The following is an 18,745-nucleotide window of genomic DNA, read 5'->3' as shown; positions in this document are numbered from 1 at the left end:
TGTGCTTGCTAAAAGACATTGGTTTCTAGCCGTAATCAATATGTTTGAGAAGAAAGTTAATGTGTTCGATAACTTCAGCATTCCTTCGTATTTATTATGTGGTGGCATAATTATGTCGATGGTTTGTATATATTGTGTAGTTTTTTTATTCACATTATAATTTTATTTTTTAGAAATGTTTCAAAATTTATGAACTATCATTTTTTTACACATTTTGAATATTTTTTGTGTCTTTTGTGAACAGCTATGCTCCATGGACAATGCATTCAGTGAACAATTCAAAAAAGTTTACGGATCCGATTTTTCTTTTACACAATTTAGTATAAGTGAACCTATTTCTCATCGATACAAATGCGTTGATTATGATTGCAGTGTGTATGTCACAAGAATGCTTCTACAAGAATATGTGAAGGGAGTGTTAGGTGATGAAGCAGATGATGTGGTTGATGACTATGTTCCTGGAATACCTATTCGAATAGGACCATTATATGTTAGTGTATCTGAATGTTTAAAAAAAATTGTGTGAAAATATAATTTTACTAATAATTAATGTTTGAATTGTATTAGGTACCGCGGGAGTTTGATTGGAAGGTTATAGGGGCACTAATTTTGACATCTTCACTAAACAAAAGAAGAGATTTTATAATAGAGAAAGCGTCCTGCGTTTGTTAACTTTGTTTTGTAATTTTGTGAGTGATGTGAATAGGCACAGAATTATGAAATGCAAGGATTGCATTAGTTAGAAAGCTACGCTAAGGAAGAAGAAAAAGAAGATATTGAAGTGTATTGGAATCAATGAATGTGTTGATTTAAGTTTTGTAATATATTGCAATTTATCAATGATTTTATAGTTAATATACCTTATTTTGGATTTCTTTGTCCAGTCTACAATCTTTGGAGTAGTTATTTTTTTTTAGAAATAATAGTGATTTCAATTGACAAAATTAGGGAAAATCTTGGTGTTGTTCAGGCTGTAAATTGTTGAAAAATAAAGATGTTTGAACTTAACCAATGAGCCACACCCGTGGCTGATATTTCAACCATGAAATTGTTAAACAACTATAGGAAGCAGTCACTAATTTTGGATGTTACTTGGATTCAAAAACTGGTTATTATACAAAACTTCAGCACAAGTGGTCCTATTAATTAATAATACAGAACTTGGGTAACAATAGTTGTTTTTAAAGTAGACATATAAATGTTCATTAATAAACAACAACCTGATTATTGTAATTATGTTCTAAAAGTGAAGGAAGAACAAGTATTAATTTAATTTTATTGTTGCTGCTGCCCCACGGGCCCAGTATATGAATTGTTGATGGAGTCCTTTTAATCTCCTTAGTTGTCCCTTTTGAAATCATTTTCGCTGTCTTCACCTGTCCATTGAACCTGCAATTTGATTAATTTCAATTAGTTTTGATTTAAATATAATTCCTATTCTTGTGGATTGTTATTTGATTTAAGGTACCATTTCCTCGTGGACATTTTCAAGTATGGACTTGTAATTATTCAAGGCAGTCGTTGTTGTAATCATTTGCTGCATTAACTCTCTTTGAACCGCATCTATTTTTCGTATAAGTGGTTTTGGTGTTGACTGTGTTACCTAATATAGAATTTGAAAAAAATATATAAGATTGCTCTAAGTATTCATAAAGAGTTTATGGAATGCTAGAATCAAGGATGCAGCTGAGACATAGATGTGTCTTTTTGTACTATAATTAAAATAAATAATGTTTGGAGTTCGTGGCATAGCGAGATAAAGTGAGATTAAATTTTTTTAATACAAAAATACACAGTTCACATACCAAGTGATTTATAATATTGAAGTTAACTTTCATCATCAAATTGAATAACATACATTGTGGTGTGTTATTGTACACAAAACTTCTCTTTTGTACTTTTCACAGTTCTCCTTTGTTTGTTCTTCCCAGAATTTTGATGCCGATTTACCAGACAAACACCACAGCTTTGTAATTATGACCAGTTTTTCTCGAACAAGCATTGACTTGGGTGGTAGTTGTGGTATTCGGTTGGGAACAATTCCACAACTTTGCATTGAAACTCGCTCCCCCAAATACCACTCTGCTCCGTTCGGGCCAACCAGTAAGATTCGACTGGAGTTGGCTACCTCACTTAGGGCAACATAGTAAGGTTGAATTTCTTCATCTCCCCATGGACAGAGGTCAACCTGGTTAAATTAGAAATTTAGTGAATTTTGGTTTCATAATTACAATCTATACGCTAGCATAGCGTACATTTTATTTTACCTCGTCCAATGTTAGATTTGTTAGTTTTTCCCTATAGTACTTCAACAGGGCCGCAATCCCCATTGTTTGTGGAGGGCAATTACTCCACAGAAGGCTTCGTGGAAAGACTTTTGATGATATCGATTGTGGTGTAACACGCACACATGGTAGGTATTCCCTTGCCCAAACCTGTTATAAGAAGAAAATTGTTTGTTAAGTTTCAATAATATATTAAAAATTAATGTTTTATACAGCATTCTATGATGACTAGAAAAATGGCAACACAAACATGCCTCATACAGAGATTTTGTATTACCTCCCATGCTTTCCAAAGGCCTCCCATGCAGTGTGTGTTGTGTCTACATAAGTCATCCATTTGCTGGTACATAAAAGCCAATGCAGCTCCCCCCCAATTGAAAGATCCTATATCTCCTATACTAGCCAAACACGGTAAGTAGTACAAGTGCACCATCTTATTAGAACGTGCAAACAAAGTGCACCCAAGTAGTGCGAGTATGAAGACCCTAGTTAAAATATCATGGTCTTCAATATATCTTAGTTGCATATTGCGATAAGCTGTGTATAGCCAACTCAATTTCACCCTTCTTCTGCCAATGGTTGCTAGTGGTTGTCCTACTAACTTTGTTAGTTGTTCTATATTTTTGTGGATGCGTCTATCCATTTTCAATGGGTTACCATGCACTGGTATTCCAGAAATTGAACTAAAATCCTTGGGGGTCAATGTCATCTCTCCTAATTTCTCGAATATGAACGTATGTGTTGTGTCCCACCACTTCTCCCCAAGTACTTGTAATAGTGCAACATCCATTTCTGATTGGTTTATGCCGTCCACTAAAGGTTGTAATCCTGTCACTCTAACTCTATCTTTTACTGAATTTGGGAGCTTAGCATACCATTCGATGATTAGTTCACAATCTCCTGCCCCGTCAATATCAATCTCTTTCTCCTGACATGGTATATTAATTAATTTTGTACTCATAATAATACAAATTTTCAATTTTAAGATAATTTAAATAACCCACACCGACCTTCCCAATACAAATGAGCAAAATTTATGTTGTATGCATAAAAATAGAAACAAGTAAAACCAAACGAGAGGTGTAAGGACTAGGAATGACTTTTAATAATACGTTGGAATAAGTGTTTGTACAGCTAAATGCCTATATGAAATTGGAGCTATATATACTTAAATTGAGTACCTCAAATGAAAGGTGGTCCATTGAATTTAATCGGATAGTGTCCACTGAATTCCTTGTCCTTAATTTGTTCGGTCTACGAATGCCATGCTGTCCTTGGTGTACAATGATGTCTGAGTTGTGGTTGGATTTCCCCACCATGAATTCCTTGGTGCCAGAGCTGGAGGAGGAAGAGATGGGGGTGTCCGACTTACATACACGCTTAGAGGCCAGTTTCATCTTCACCTCATCGGACATGGTCATTCCTCTTTTCATGTTCCGTGTTTTGATAAATTCGATTACCAAATTTAAGCTAGATTGAAGTGACAGTTAAAATTTTAATAAAAAACGCGATGAGACAAATTAAGGTAATAGTACAACAAAGAGTGCAAATAAATTTGTGATTCGTACATGGCCAAATATGTATTCCCCAATGTAAGACGAATTAAACATATTTTCTAACCCCACCTCAGGAGTGCAGTAAAGTTGTCATTTTTGATATATGGCTTTTACTTGAGGATGCCATTTGTGTCCCTGCCTATGTTTTCCTAAACTTTGTTGCATTAGTTTGGTGAAGATATATGCTTTATATATATATATCAGAGCGGATGGTTTTGGTCGGTTTCTCAGGTCCCTAATTTTCCTCCACCTACATTTTTAAACATAAATTTTCGTCTCTAACTTGAATGGATATTAAGTAAATAATAAATGGATGAAGTTAAAAAGGAAAGTGATTTATTTAAAGAACATACACCTTTTAACGGATCTCGAATTTCTGCTGCTTGCCGACGATTGGATTCGAAGGTTGTCGGCGGCTGCGATTTTTAATTCGGCGACCACCGCTGTCCACAGAATATTTTTGTACCCACCCAGCACCGCTGTTGAATCTCTTCGATGGTACAAGTATTCTACACAGACTTTGTGAAGGTTGGGAATGGAGTTTTGAGATCAGATTCACAGTAGTTAAGTACAGTGTCAAAAGATGTTAAAATCGTGAATGAAGAGAAATCTGTATATTTTATCCCACAAATTAATTGACAACCTACCCAACCCTAACAGGTATACGTGGCCTTTGTTAAAATAGGTGTAACGGTCCAAAATAGGCCAAAACCATTCAATTATAACTCTGGTTTTTAACTAACCATTTACACTGATAACCATGTGTAAATTGACATAACTACCCTCATACATTGTTTTATGGAGAATATTAGTGAAGCATGAGAAAGCATGAGAAGTACATATAAAAGATAAAATACTATTGTTTATAAAATACTATTGTTTATCGTGATTGAGTATACATAATATTTTTTTTTTAAGAGAGGTTTATTTTGAAATGGTGTGACAGGATAAAATTTAATTATATTGATAAATTAAAATTTTATAATATTACATTAATTAAATTCATAACAATTTATATTGCATTGTCATTAACTTTGATATTTTTTATAAATTAAAGTTATATTTTTTTTAGGGCATTAACTTTATTAGTTATATTTTTTTTAGGGCATCAATTAGTGATTTAAAAATTATATTTTGAAAAAGTATGATTCTGAAAAAAGATTCTACATTTAGTGTCTGAAGACTATTTTTGAATTCTATAAAAATGAATAATTTTTTGGTAGAAAATTTAAAAATTGAATATGTAACATATATTTTTTATTTTTGGTATAATAATAATTGAAGTGAAAATATTTTTTATATGATTTTATAATTAGAATTAAATTATATTGTTATATGATTTTATAATTAATTATTTTACTAAATTTATATGATAATAATTTTAAAAAGTAATTGACTTGTAAAAAGGACAGAAGAAAAAAAAATCAAGACTGTAAGAAAAATTAAAGAAAATTAGGAAGAAATTTTGTTTTTAAAAAAAAACTCAATTTACAATTTGTGGAGTTAGATAAATATTTTACTTTGTTATCGATAGAGATCGATAGAGATTGATGGGGACTCAATGATACAGACTTTGGGACTTTTATAGCATACCTCGATAGGCATTGATAGAGATCGATGGGGCCTCGATGGCACAGGCTTCTGGGTAGCTTAAGGAAATACCTCGATAGGCATCGATATAGATCGATGGGGCCTCGATGGCACAAGCTTTTGGGTAGCTTAGGGAATACCTCGATAGGCATCGATATAGATCGATGGGGCCTCGATGGCACAAGCTTCTGGGTAGTTCAGGGAATACCTCGATAGCTATTTTTATTTTATAATATTTAACTTTTAGTATAGAATTGAAATGATAAATTTATATTTATTTATTAATAGTAATTTTTTTTGTAATCTTTATTTTATAAAATATTTTATCATTACCTTAATTTTATTTAAAAATATATATTATAAATTAGAATCAATTGCATCCCTTTGTATAATTTTACAATGAAATATTTTAACAAATATAGTTATAAAGATGAATAAGAATTTAAAATTGAAGAAAATACCATTTTTATTAAAAAAAATAGAGTAAATAATTTAACACCAGAAGTGTAGAAAGAAAAAAAAATTGTCAGTAAAGAGAAATTATTGTACATAACATAGACCTTAAAAAAAATGTAAAAAGTCTATTAATATATAATGAGAACATAAGAAACAAGTAAGAAAACGTGAAAACATCATTTCCTGAATCCTTTGATAAATTAGAGTTTGTTTTTAAAAATTATTTTAAAAAATGTTAAACCAAACAAGATTTTTGTGTACGTCCACAACTTTTAAATTTTAAAAACATAAAATCTGATTGGAATTCTATACCAATCACACCCTTAATTATTTATTAAATTAAATAAAATCTGTTATATATAATAATAATTAATTAATATGTTGTGGGTATAAAATTTCAAACAAAGTTGTTATTATTTATACACATGTGTAAACAGCCCTAAAACAAACATACTCAGAATTGATGATGTAGAGGCACATTAACCTTAATAAACAGGAACCACAATACTAAAATTAAAAACTTAAGCCATTATCTATAGCAAAATCAGGTCTTTGCTTCCAACGCATAATTAGTACTGCAAGGGGCATGTCCAAAACAGATTGTGAAATAGTTCCAGGCAAAAGTCGTGTTTACTAACACAAACCATACAAAATATTGAGTCTGTTCCGTAACCCCAAACAAGTTCAAACGAAAATATAGTACTTAATCCTTAAAACTGCAGAAACCTCCCAACGATAATACATAACTATTTATCATTACCGTTGTTGATTCCAGTAGATGGACCTGTTGTGGGTGGAGTAGGTTTGGGACCAGCACCATTGAAGTAGGCAGCCATCTGAGAAGACAGGCGATCTATTTTCTTATTGCACTCTATTTGTCTGATTTCGATGTCATCGAGTTTGCTCATGGTATAGCGTTGGAAGAGTTGTGGATCTATCACCATCAATGACGGCGACGATGGTTGTGCATCCTCGGATGAATATGGGGAAGCACCGAAGTCGGTGTAGTCTGCACAGAAGCACCCATCGCTCTTATATCCATTGGCTTGAAAAGATTCCTCATAACGCCGAGGGTTAATAAATTAGGACAACATTTTTTAGTATATAACAACATTAATAGATTATATTCATCATGTGATTTGAAATAAAAACTATGTTAAACAAACTAAATTAAAAATAGATATAACTCATACTATGTTGGGCTGATTACCAAAAATTATAAATTACAAAGTTAAGAATGGGTAGAAAATGAATACCTTCCTCCCCGTCCCCACATTTCTTGCCTCCCATTCTTTGTTGTTCCTCCGCATCGCTGGTGTCAGAAGAGAGTTCATGCAAAACAATATTGGCTGACCTTTCTTGGATTTCAATGGACGGCGACATAGTGGGTGGAGGGTTTGGGTGAAAACCTTGGTCGTGGTTTACATTGACTTCAAAGTCGTCAGAGTAGTACGGAGTGCTGCCTGTAGAATAGTCGGACCAGTTGTTTGATTGAGCAAACTCCCTTCTGGAATGTGAAGATTTCCTACCATTTTTTTTTTTGGAAGCCATTGTTCTCTTGTATGAGCTACAATCTGAAGCGTAAACGTTAAAAGACACAGAAGGTCAAATATTAATAAATGAAATATATATTAACAGATTCACACGCAAGGCAATAAATGAAAAAATGATGGTTTCAGTTCTAATGGGACTGTCCAAACCGTGTCTACACGGTATTTATTATTTTTGCAGTGCCATCATTCCAAGAGTCTTTTTTTTTTCACCGTCAGATGAACCAATCTCAATCAACCAATATCTCTTTATTTATCCTTAGATTTTTGTTTTTTTGTTTTCTCTCAAACACATTTCCCTTTCACATGCAGGAAAATATTTGATTTCCATTTATTGGCCAAAACCACATGATGATATTTTTCCTTTATTATATAATAAAACTATCCTATTTAATTGATTTAAATAATGTATTAATAAGTATACCATATATGAAATGGTAAAAATTAAGTATAATATTATGGGCATGTATATTTAAAGTTTATGATGGTATTGGTACAAATAAAATATGAAATTTATTGTAAAAAATTATAAGTGACACTATTTTTTAATACACGATGATTAACTATTTACACGTTGGTTTCAAAATCAAGCGATTAATTAATGGTTATATGCAATAATATAAATTGTAAATCGATGGGAATTGATGAGGGACTCGATGACACAGGCTTTGGGAATTTATTAGAGCATACATCGATAGACATCGATAGGAATCGATGGGGGACTCGATGACACAGGCTTTGGGAATTTTAGAGCATACATCGATAGGAATCGATGGGGACTCGATGACACAGGCTTCGGGAATTTTAGAGCATACATCGATGGCACTCGATAAGAATCGATGGGGGACTCGATGACACATGCCTGTGGGAATTTGAGAGAATACCTCGATAGGCATCGATAGAGATCGATGGGCCTCGACGGTCCGTCTTTTGGGGTAGTTTAGGGAATACCTCGATAGGCATCGATAGAGATCGATGGGCCTCGATGGTCCGTCTTTTAGGGTAGCTTAGGGAATACCTCGATAGGCATCATAAGAGATCGATGGGCCTCGATGGTCCGTCTTTTTGGGTAGTTTAGGGAATACCTCGATAGGCATCGATATGACTCGATAAGGAGCCTCGATGGCACAGGCTTCTGGGTAGCTTAGGGAATACCTCGATAGGCATCGATAGAGATCGATGGGCCTCGATGGTCCGTCTTTTGGGGTAGTTTAGGGAATACCTTGATAGGCATCGATAAAGATCGATATGAATCGATGCGAAAATGTTTTGGGAATTTTAGAATAGTGTATTAATACGTATACCATGTATGAAATAAAATATGAAATTTATTGTAGACAATGATTAATTATTTACACGTTGTTATCTATTAATGGTTATTGATTTTTAAGCGGTTAATTAATGCTAAAATATAAATTGTAAACAATATATATATAAAGGCGTGTTTTATTGATTTTTAATGCATGTTTTTCTCAAACCCAGCTTCTTCGTCTTCCACGAACAACACCAAGCAGGGCAGCCAAAGGTCGGACTTGACGATCGGAGAAGGGGAAGGCCAACCGTCTAGAAAGCCAACCACATTTTCAGGAAACGTCGAGAAGGTGAGGGATTTCGTTTTATATCTATGTGCCTGGTTATTTTTGTTGGTTTTTATTGATAGGATAGATCGGGGTTGGCAATGAGAAATGTGTGTTTTTTTCGATATTTTTCATGAAACTCGATAGAAATCGATAGGTATCGATAGAGATCGATGGGGACTCGATGATACAGACTTTGGGACTTTTATAGCATAACTCGATAGGCATCGATAGAGATCGATGGGGCCTCGATGGCACAGGCTTCTGGGTAGCTTAGGGAATACCTCGATAGGCATCGATATAGATCGATGGGGCCTCGATGGCACAGGCTTCTGGGTAGCTTAGGGAATACCTCGATAGGCATCGATAGGGATCGATGGGCCTCGATGGTCCGTCTTTTTGGGTAGTTTAGGGAATACCTCGATAGGCATCGATAGAGATTGATGGGGCCTCGATGGCACAGGCTTCTGGGTAGCTTAGGGAATACCTCGATAGGCATCGATATAGATCGATGGGCCTCGATGGTCCGTCTTTTTTTTTTTAGCAATCCAAGGGTCCGATGCATTTGGGATCAAAGAGCTCACACATGGTCCGATCGGATCAAATTGCTAAAAAAAAAAAAAAAATCGGGGCCTTGCCCCGAACCCCACGAACTCAGTGGTGAGTTCGATCACCGAAATTATAATCCGATAGGCATCGAGATCGATGGTCCGTCTTTTAGGGTAGTTTAGGGAATACCTCGATAGGCAACGATAGAGATTGATGGGGCTCGATGGTCCGTCTTTTTGGGTAGTTTAGGGAATACCTCGATAGGCATCGATATGACTCGATAAGAGGCCTCGATGACACTCTCGGAATTTTAGAACATACCTCGATTGGAATCGATAGGACTCGATGATACAAGACTTTTTTAATTTGAGAACACACCTCGATAGGGACTTCATAAGACTCGAGCTTACATGGCTTTGGGATTTTTAGGACCCACATAGATAGGACTCGATATGACTAAACTTTGGTTTTTTGCCTTGCCTCGATAAGACTCGATAGAACTCGATTGTTTCTGCCTCGATAGTAACTGCCTTACCAGATTGTATATTTTGTTTTTTTAACATGTTTTTTGTTATTTTTTTTCAGATGCCTGAACTTATTGTGCCTTTGGAGAAGCATTTTCCTGGCCGTGTCACTTACAGGGGTAGTGCCTACTTGGATACCCTTGTAGAGCAATTTAAGAGGCACGGTCTAATTGAAAGGGCACAGGCATTCCCATTGGGGCAATTCTTTAAGTCAAAAGAATTTAGTTTTTCTGGGGTTCTGCTCCATCAGCTAATGTTGCGCAAGGTACAAAGTAAGAAGCCTGAAGAGGGTCAGTTCTACCTGGGCAACACTCTTTGTAGATTTGGTATTGCAGAGTTTGCCCTAGTTACTGGGCTAAATTTTGGGAAATCACCGTCCTCGAATGAATTGAAAGAGCATCTTTCAAGTGATCGGATTATCCAGGAATATTTTAATGGTCATCCGAAGGTTAGTTTTGGTCAGTTGGAAGATGCACTGAAGGCCTCCACAAACCCAGAAGATGCATTTAAGCTGGGTTTGTGCTATTTGATAGAGGGGGTACTAAATGCCCCAGAGAAGACAACAATGATATGGGGAGATTCCCTAAGGATGGTTGAGGATATTGATTACTTTTTCAAGTATCCTTGGGGGAAGTTGTCATTTAAGAAGGTTATCAAAGGCCTTCAAAAGGACATGAAGAAGCAATTGAAACACTACGAGGAGAAAACGAAAGAGGGGTCAAGCAAAAAACAGAAGGAGGCCAAGTATACTTTCAATTGCTATGCACCCGCGGTTCTTTACTGGGCTTTTGAGGCCATGCCTTCTTTCGGGAGTAAGTTCGGTGAGAATAGTGGGAATCAGATTCCTAGGATGCTCAGCTGGGCTACGAAGACTGATACACTATTTCGACAGCTCTGTTGGCTCCTATATTCGCCAATCGTCGAGTAAGTTCCATTTTCTCTTGTTAAATATCACAAATTAATTGATTAACGATTTACTTTATTAAAGTTTTTCTGATACATATTATTCAACTATGCAGTTAGTGGTATTTTCCATGCTGAAGCCACGTCCGAATGAGGTAGCCACTTCTACAGTAGTATAGTAATAGGGTCACTTGATTGAAACACTGTTACTGAAACAATATTATAACCGAATGTAACGAACACATATTATATAGTAAATATTTCTACCTCAATTAATATGTGAGTTATTTTATGAATTCGTTTTCAACTTTTCGAGTCAAAATGAGACTGAAATTATGATCATGGGGAATAGAAAATATCATAGGAATTAACTGTTAATGAAGACAAATGTCAAGACTGGGATAGTTTGATTTTAATGTAGATTTGCATATGAATATTTGGCTAAAAAATACCATTTAATTTCTAACTGTTGGAGAATTTTATGTTTCAAAGGTCCGAAACAGACATTATCGAAGAGAATGATTTGGATTGGTTTGGCTTACGCTTTTGTGAAGAATATGAGGAAGAAGAAGGTGGGGGAGATGACATGGGGAATACGGTTGATGAAGGTGATGGAGATGCCATGGAGAATATAGTTGATGAAGGTGGGACATCAAGTTTGGAAAAGACAAAAATGGCAACTGACGAAATGAATGATACCAACCAATTTTCTAAGTATGATTTAAACGAAAACCCATTGTTGTTGAGTAAAGATGGCATGGTTGGGCATGTTTTTCAATCACTGGACATGGCTGAAGAATTCATTCATGAATATGCAAGATTCATTGGGTTCAGCCTACGTAAAAGTATCATGCGAAAAAATACTACAGGTGATGTACGTCAACGTCAGTGGGTATGCTCCCGCGAGGGCTGGCGATCTGAAATGCATGTGGGAAGGCTTGATAGAACTAGGGAGCCTAAGCCAATTAGTCGAGTGGGATGCAAGGTTTGCTTTCGGGTGAACTTGGTGAAGGGTAGTACGCATTGGATATGCAAAGAATTCATCCCAATTCATTCTCACAACATTGTAGCAGACAACCATAAACAATTCCTTCGGTCCAATCGGATAATGACACAAGGAACCTTGACGACTGCACAAATAATGAAGGAGTCAGGCATAAGAACTTGCCACATCATGTCATACATGGCAAAGCAAATGGGTGGTTATGAGAAGATTCCATTCACACCAAAGGATCTTTACAATCGAATATCCCATGCTTCAAAAGTTGAGTTTATCGGTTCCAATGCAGGGCGGGCAATCGGATATTTAGAGCATAAAGCTGATGAAGACCCTAGTTTTTTTGGACAGTTTTCGTACAATGAGGATAATCGTCTTCTTAATCTATTTTGGGCAGATGGGAGATGTAGATCAGACTATGAGACATATGGCCATGCAGTAGCTTTTGATTCGACGTACAAGACTAATAGTTATGGGAAGCCGCTGCTGATATGGATAGGAATTAATAACCACTATACCACATGCATTTTGGGCTTTGCCATTCTTGACAATGAGTCTGCCAGCAGCTACAAGTGGGCGACAAGGGCTTTCCTGGAATGCATGGGAGGTGTTCTACCGAAAACAGTAGTGACAGATGGAGACGAAGCTATTGCTAACACGCTACAGGAGTTGATGCCTGATGTACCCCACCGATTGTGTTATTGGCATTTACACAACAAAGCTATTTTAAAAGTGAAAGATCCATCTTTTGCGAGTAGGTTTACCAAATTGGTATTTCGGTACTACACAAAGGACGAGTTTGAAGATAAATGGTGCGACTTAGTGAAAGATTTTGGGATACAAGGCACTGAATATGCTGCAAAGCTTTATGCAGACAAGGAGAAGTGGGCTGAAACATTTCTGAGAAGGAATTTCTTCTGTGGAATGACAACTACTCAACGAAGTGAAGGTATTAATGCGGTGTTGAAGAAAAAAGTGAATCAAAAGTTGAAGTTGTACGAGTTCGTCAGGGGGGTCAACATGACCTTATCTTTAATTAGACAACGTGAAGCAAAGGATGAGTACATTACACTTCACACTAGTCCCCAGCTCGGGAAGACAAATTTGCCACAGATAGAGGATGAATTAGCAAATCTTTACACACGGAACATGTTTTACAAGGTACGACACCAGATGTTGAAAGAAGGTAGGTACATGGTGAAAACCCTATTGGAGGAAGAGGATGCAATCATTTTGAAGCTTCACAAGTATGATGCTGAACAAGTGAAGAGGCATGTATATGTAACACCGGAGCGTGATCTCTTTGTTTGTGAATGCCAATATTTTTTCTCATATGGGATACCATGCCGGCATATATTTGCTTCAATAAAACGACTACACATTACTTCAATGCCTCGAGCACTAATACTATCTCGGTGGATGGTTGAGACTAAACAGACTCACAATTTTCCAATTGGCAATATGGACGCTACCTTAGACAAACAAGAGGTGGAGAGTGCAAGATTTGGTGCAATTAGTAGCCAGTTGGGTGAACTTGCGTATCTTGGATCGAGGAATCAGTCGACATACCATATTGCAAAAAGTGAGATTGACAGATTATGCGGTAAGCTTAAAGCAGTTGTGGACATGGGAGACAAGGAGATTAGCCATAACCTGCCTCTACACAGGGAGTTTCAATTCCCAGTGTTGGATCCATACTTCACAAAAAGTAAGGGTACAACAAAGGTACCTGGCTCGAAAAAAGGTACTCGCCGCAAGTGTAGTATCTGCCAGAAAAGTGGACATAACAAGTTGACTTGCCCGATAAAATGGAAGAAGGATCACCGGATTTGAGAGTCAGATGAATATGAAGATGCAGAAGAAGATGACCAATGCTATGGAATGGGATTGAATGATGAATGGGCTGGGCAAAACTCAATGGACTACACACAACATGAGAATGAGACAGAAAATGATGTTGTTGACGATTTAGGCAGTGAACTACAGAATGATAAAGTGAATAAAGTGGGAACACAAGTTGAGGAGGGAAGCAATTGGTGGAAAAGTCCTTTCTGATTTCATTATGATATTTTGTCTGGAGCTTTATTAAGTACTCTTCTATCTCATTTGGTTGCCAATTAAGTTATGAAAAAATGGCAAAGTTTAATGACACGACTAGTTCATTTCTCGAATCTTGTCTTGGATTGTCATCATGTACGAGGGAATGCTTGTAATTGCACTTACTCTTAATCGGGAGTAATGCCATTAATTTATAAATTTAAATTTATGCAAAAATGGTCATTAGTGTATAAAAGCTTTGCTCGAATATCATTGCATCACATTCATTAATTGCTCGTGCCTCTGGCTTGTGAAGTGGCATCACTCTTTGTTTGTGGTCATTGTTAATGGGTTCCATCCATACTTGTTATTATATACATGGTTGTTCTGTTTGAATGTTCTATATGATGTAAGATACAAGTTTCAGATGAATAAATCGTTATGGTACTTTCTGCGTTGGTTTGTCAGGTCACAACACATGTTATATCTGAGAATGAGTTATATATATCTTGTACAATGAAAACAATATTCTCTGTCACTTATGGGAAGGCTCAATAATTATAATTTTCATATGCTATGTCTCAGCACAATCTATAAAATTGCTTTGCTCCTATTTGATACCTTTAATGGTATGTAGAACAACTATAGTTTCCACCAAAATAATAAAAAACCTACATTATTTTGAAGACGTTACCTTCATATAGTTGCAGGTGTTATAAGGCAACTCCAACTAGTAATTAAAGTGGGACATCATATACCAAAATTTTCAGAACAACTAACAACCACCACTGCTGTACAAACAGCCACTGCTATGCTATACCATGATTCTTGTCTTCAGTATAAAAAATTGAAATAGGACAGGGTGGTGTTTATAAATGTTTATTCTTAATTAAAGTGGGACAAATATATGAAGCTCTATAATAGAAAATGCTTAATATGCCATGGTAGTTTTTATAATATATTTTATTTGTCTTCAATATATGCAAGTAGGGCTGATTCATCATTGTTCATTTATATAATACATCACACCACACCTATATACAAAGAATTCATCACCCCCACACAATAAACACCCTGACATTCACATATAGAAAGGGGCAACAAGATCAAATTAGAAGTATATCACAATACATAAATTAGCTCAAAAGGATATGCGGAGCACCCATGACAATAGACCCACACCCCATTAAACATATTTTTCATGAAACACCTCACTCACAATTACTAATCATCAAACCTATTTCCCCACACATGGAGTGGAATTCGTCTTTGTCCTCGCTGAAGCCATTATTTGATCCCTAACTTTGTTGTGTACTGATGTCACTAAACCAACAGCGACACGAGCCCTTTCATCATCCGAGTTATACTTTAACAAAAAATGTGAATTATGAAAGAAATAAAAAAACAAATTTCCATTACTTAATATAAACATTATTCAACTACTAAGAAACTCAATAGTTTTAAAAATTAATACAGTACAACATAAAAACTTACACCCTTCGGTTTGAAGTCAGAAGGGTTGCGTTGTGCCATCCAATTTATAACATGAATACCACAGTCATGTCCATTTGATTGTTGGACAACTTCATTATTAGTGAAAGCCTTGAAACATGTGAATGACTTCACAGGTCCCTTCCACCGTGATAACTCATCTCGGAGAACTAAATCAAGCTGTTGCAACTACAGTGTGTACAAAACAAGATAACATCAACTGTCATGATAGTCAAATACTACACCTTTAGTTTAGAAATAGAAAACCTTCTCTAGTTAATTAATAACCCACCTCAGTTTTACTCCCAACAATGAAAAAGGTTAAAACATCCCCAAAATATTTAAAAACTCACCACCACTGGAACAAGAGATTGTGATAATGATTCTTTGCGCCCTAGCAGCATCGAATCACATATTTCGACAACCCCATTACCTACATGAACTATAAAGAGAACCCAGTGTTGCATCTCCTCGTTGTGAACTGGAATCTTAATCTGCAAAATAATAAAATATTCAACTAATAAAATAAACCCAAAAATAAAAAAAATACTACACATAAATATACCTTCCCACATAAATTCAAATCTCCAATAAATAGTTTACGAGTTGAATCAGATCGACCACTTTGAGGAAACAAGTTCTGAATACTAATTCCAGTACACTGTCACTCAAAAATATTCACAATTAATTCCATATCTCTTATATTGAGTTGAATTTTGCTACCGGAACAATACTCACCGTCATTCTAGTATTCAAATACCATGACGAACGACTCTCTGTTGAAACTTGCTGCTCCCTACGTGTGTTCATCTCACACACTACATTCAACACCTGCGGTCAAAACAAGAAAACAACATTGGAAACCTACCCTTACCGTCCATGAATATTAGTTTAGATGGGGAAATATATATAAAGTGAATACTTCTAACTAAACAGCCCAACATTATCAATCCATACCTCTCCATTAATAAAAACCCCAGGACACAATGTTCGAACCAAACCACGCGTGAGATGATTAAACCCCGTGTCTACCAGTGTCTCACTGTGCCACAATTATAAAACAAATTTATAATAATATTGGGTATCGGATAGAAAATTTTTATTGTTAACTAATGGAAAAAAATATACTTACTCATGATTCAAACTATCATCAAATATGTATTCTATTAATTTTCCTATATCATCGTCCATTATGGGGGTGCGAATTTTAAAGGGCCCTATGCTTTGGCTCTGCCCAGTTGTAACATTAGAAACATAAACTCTACGTGGAGTTGTCTGTGATTTAGTCTTCACCTGATTAAATAAACTAGTAAATTATAAAACAAGGTACAATAACAAATAAATATAAAACGTACTCAATTACACATTTACCGTTTTTTTCCTCTGATCAACAGGCCCACCAATGCTACTAGACACTGACTGGCTTCCTACTTTTACATTCCACAACTTTGAACATTTTTGGTTAATCGTACAAACTCTAGGCTTCTACAATCTCAAAATTAACAACCAATTAGGTTCAACAAGTAAAATAAAAAATACCAAAAATAAAATAATAATCAACTTTTAACCTGCCAAAAGATACCATTACTTACTTTCATCGACATTTCACGCTGCAATAATGTTTCTCCAAATTGGGATGAAATCCTGAAAACAATATCATCAAAGTTCTCGAAGTTTCCCCCCAAACATTTATCCTCTTCATTACCAACACATGTCTTCCTTTTGCATTCTATATTAGTTGAGCTATCATCTAACCCCTGAATATCTCCTACACACTTATTCAACTCACTGTTACTTAAATCGTCCATTTTGCTTTCAACCCCACTACATTTAACGACACCATCTTTCTCTCTATCAAAATCATTTGCTTTGTCTTTACCTAAAGGATTTACAAAAGCAACATCTTCCTTCCTCCCAATTAATTTTTCAACCATTTTATGCTCAAATATTTTCGCCTCACTATGTCTATGTTTCCCATGTTCAGTTATTGCATGTAATTCATCTTTAATTACTCTCAAATCATCTTTCAACCCAGCATAATCATTACGCAGCCTCTGTATTGATTCCATTATAGAATTCTGCAATAAAACTTCCATCCTAAATCACCAGATCAACAGTAAGATAAAATGGGGAAATATATTAACAACCATACAATAATCATTTTACTACAAATTTCATTCCTTCTAGAAAAAAGAAACATGACATAAACACAAATATTTTTCCTCTAGCTAATAGTACAGAATAAATCAGCCTTCTGCAACATTAACAAAAAATATTAACAAAAAAACTGATCTCAATAAAATTAACAAAACTCAATACTATTGCAACTTTCAATACTAATGAAGTTATATATAGCTAGCCTAAGCCAACTCACACCATTTTGGAAAGAAAAAAATCTCATAATCATTCTTTTAATCATGAAGGGGGTATGAGTTTATTTATGTACAAAACATATATATATCATGTTAATCCCAGACGAAAAGCACATATATATATATGTATGCAGGATGTGTTATGGGTTAAATGGGTTTATGGTGTTTATCTAAAGGGTGTTTCAATATGGGAGTATGTTTAAAGCAGGCAGGATACTAGCTGGTATTGGAGGAGAATCATTAAGTTGAGCCATCTATGGTCTGGTTTTGAGTTGAATGCTGCGGTTAGGAATGGAAAAATCCATCTGGGCACCCTGTATTCGATTGTGTTTCCTGGTGAGCAGGTGCAGTATGTGCACCCAGTATGTGTATCATTTTCGTGTTACAACTCACATAGCAATTTCTATAATACTTTATACACATGGTGTAAATTAATCTAATCTTACTCATTAATACCCATATATTCAGATAGCATATTAACCCATATATACATCTTATCTTTCTCTATATTAATACCCATATATAGATGATATTATCTGATATCATACAGAGATGGGCAGGTTCATAAGCTAAATTAATGGCAAGAAAATGATAACTTATCTGATATCATACAGAGATGGGCAGGTTCATAAGATAAATTAATGGCAAGAAAATGATAACTTACCCGTCGATGAGAGCTTCGAAACAACCACAGACGAAGATGGAGAGAGAGACGATGGAGAGAAGCCGGTAGAGAAGATAAACTGAGATGGATTACAAACAGAGAACCCTGTTTCGGAAGAGAGAGAGAGAATAGTTCTCTGTTTGTAATTGTGAGAGAATAGTTCTCTGAATGGGTTGTGTCAATGGATTCGGAAT

At 35.5% G+C, this 18,745-nt stretch overlaps 1 protein-coding gene across 1 annotated transcript; it reads left to right on the top strand.

Moving 5' to 3' along the window:
- Positions 1-7,553: 7,553 nt before the first annotated feature.
- On the top strand, positions 7,554-14,042 carry LOC133795422 (protein FAR1-RELATED SEQUENCE 5-like). Its single transcript, XM_062232875.1, has 5 exons — positions 7,554-7,599; positions 8,920-9,038; positions 10,149-10,377; positions 11,494-13,731; positions 13,828-14,042. Exons 1-5 carry the CDS (start codon positions 7,554-7,556, stop codon positions 14,040-14,042), a joined length of 2,847 nt encoding a protein of 948 aa, XP_062088859.1.
- Positions 14,043-18,745: the final 4,703 nt, after the last annotated feature.

Source organism: Humulus lupulus, chromosome 8 (assembly GCF_963169125.1).
Source record: "Humulus lupulus chromosome 8, drHumLupu1.1, whole genome shotgun sequence".
In the NCBI taxonomy this organism is placed as follows: domain Eukaryota; kingdom Viridiplantae; phylum Streptophyta; class Magnoliopsida; order Rosales; family Cannabaceae; genus Humulus; species Humulus lupulus.
The sequence above is the reverse complement of the archived record's forward strand: the minus strand, read 5'-3'. Positions and strand labels throughout refer to the sequence as shown.

Excerpts from the sequence above, each read along its gene's own strand:
- LOC133795422 (XM_062232875.1), top strand. The coding sequence starts at position 7,554 with ATGATGGTTTCAGTTCTAATGGGACTGTCCAAACCGTGTCTACACG. Across the intron at positions 7,600-8,919 it reads GTCCAAACCGTGTCTACACG|CTTCTTCGTCTTCCACGAAC; the intron begins GTATTTATTATT and ends TCTCAAACCCAG. Across the intron at positions 13,732-13,827 it reads GGTACCTGGCTCGAAAAAAG|ATGAATATGAAGATGCAGAA; the intron begins GTACTCGCCGCA and ends TTTGAGAGTCAG.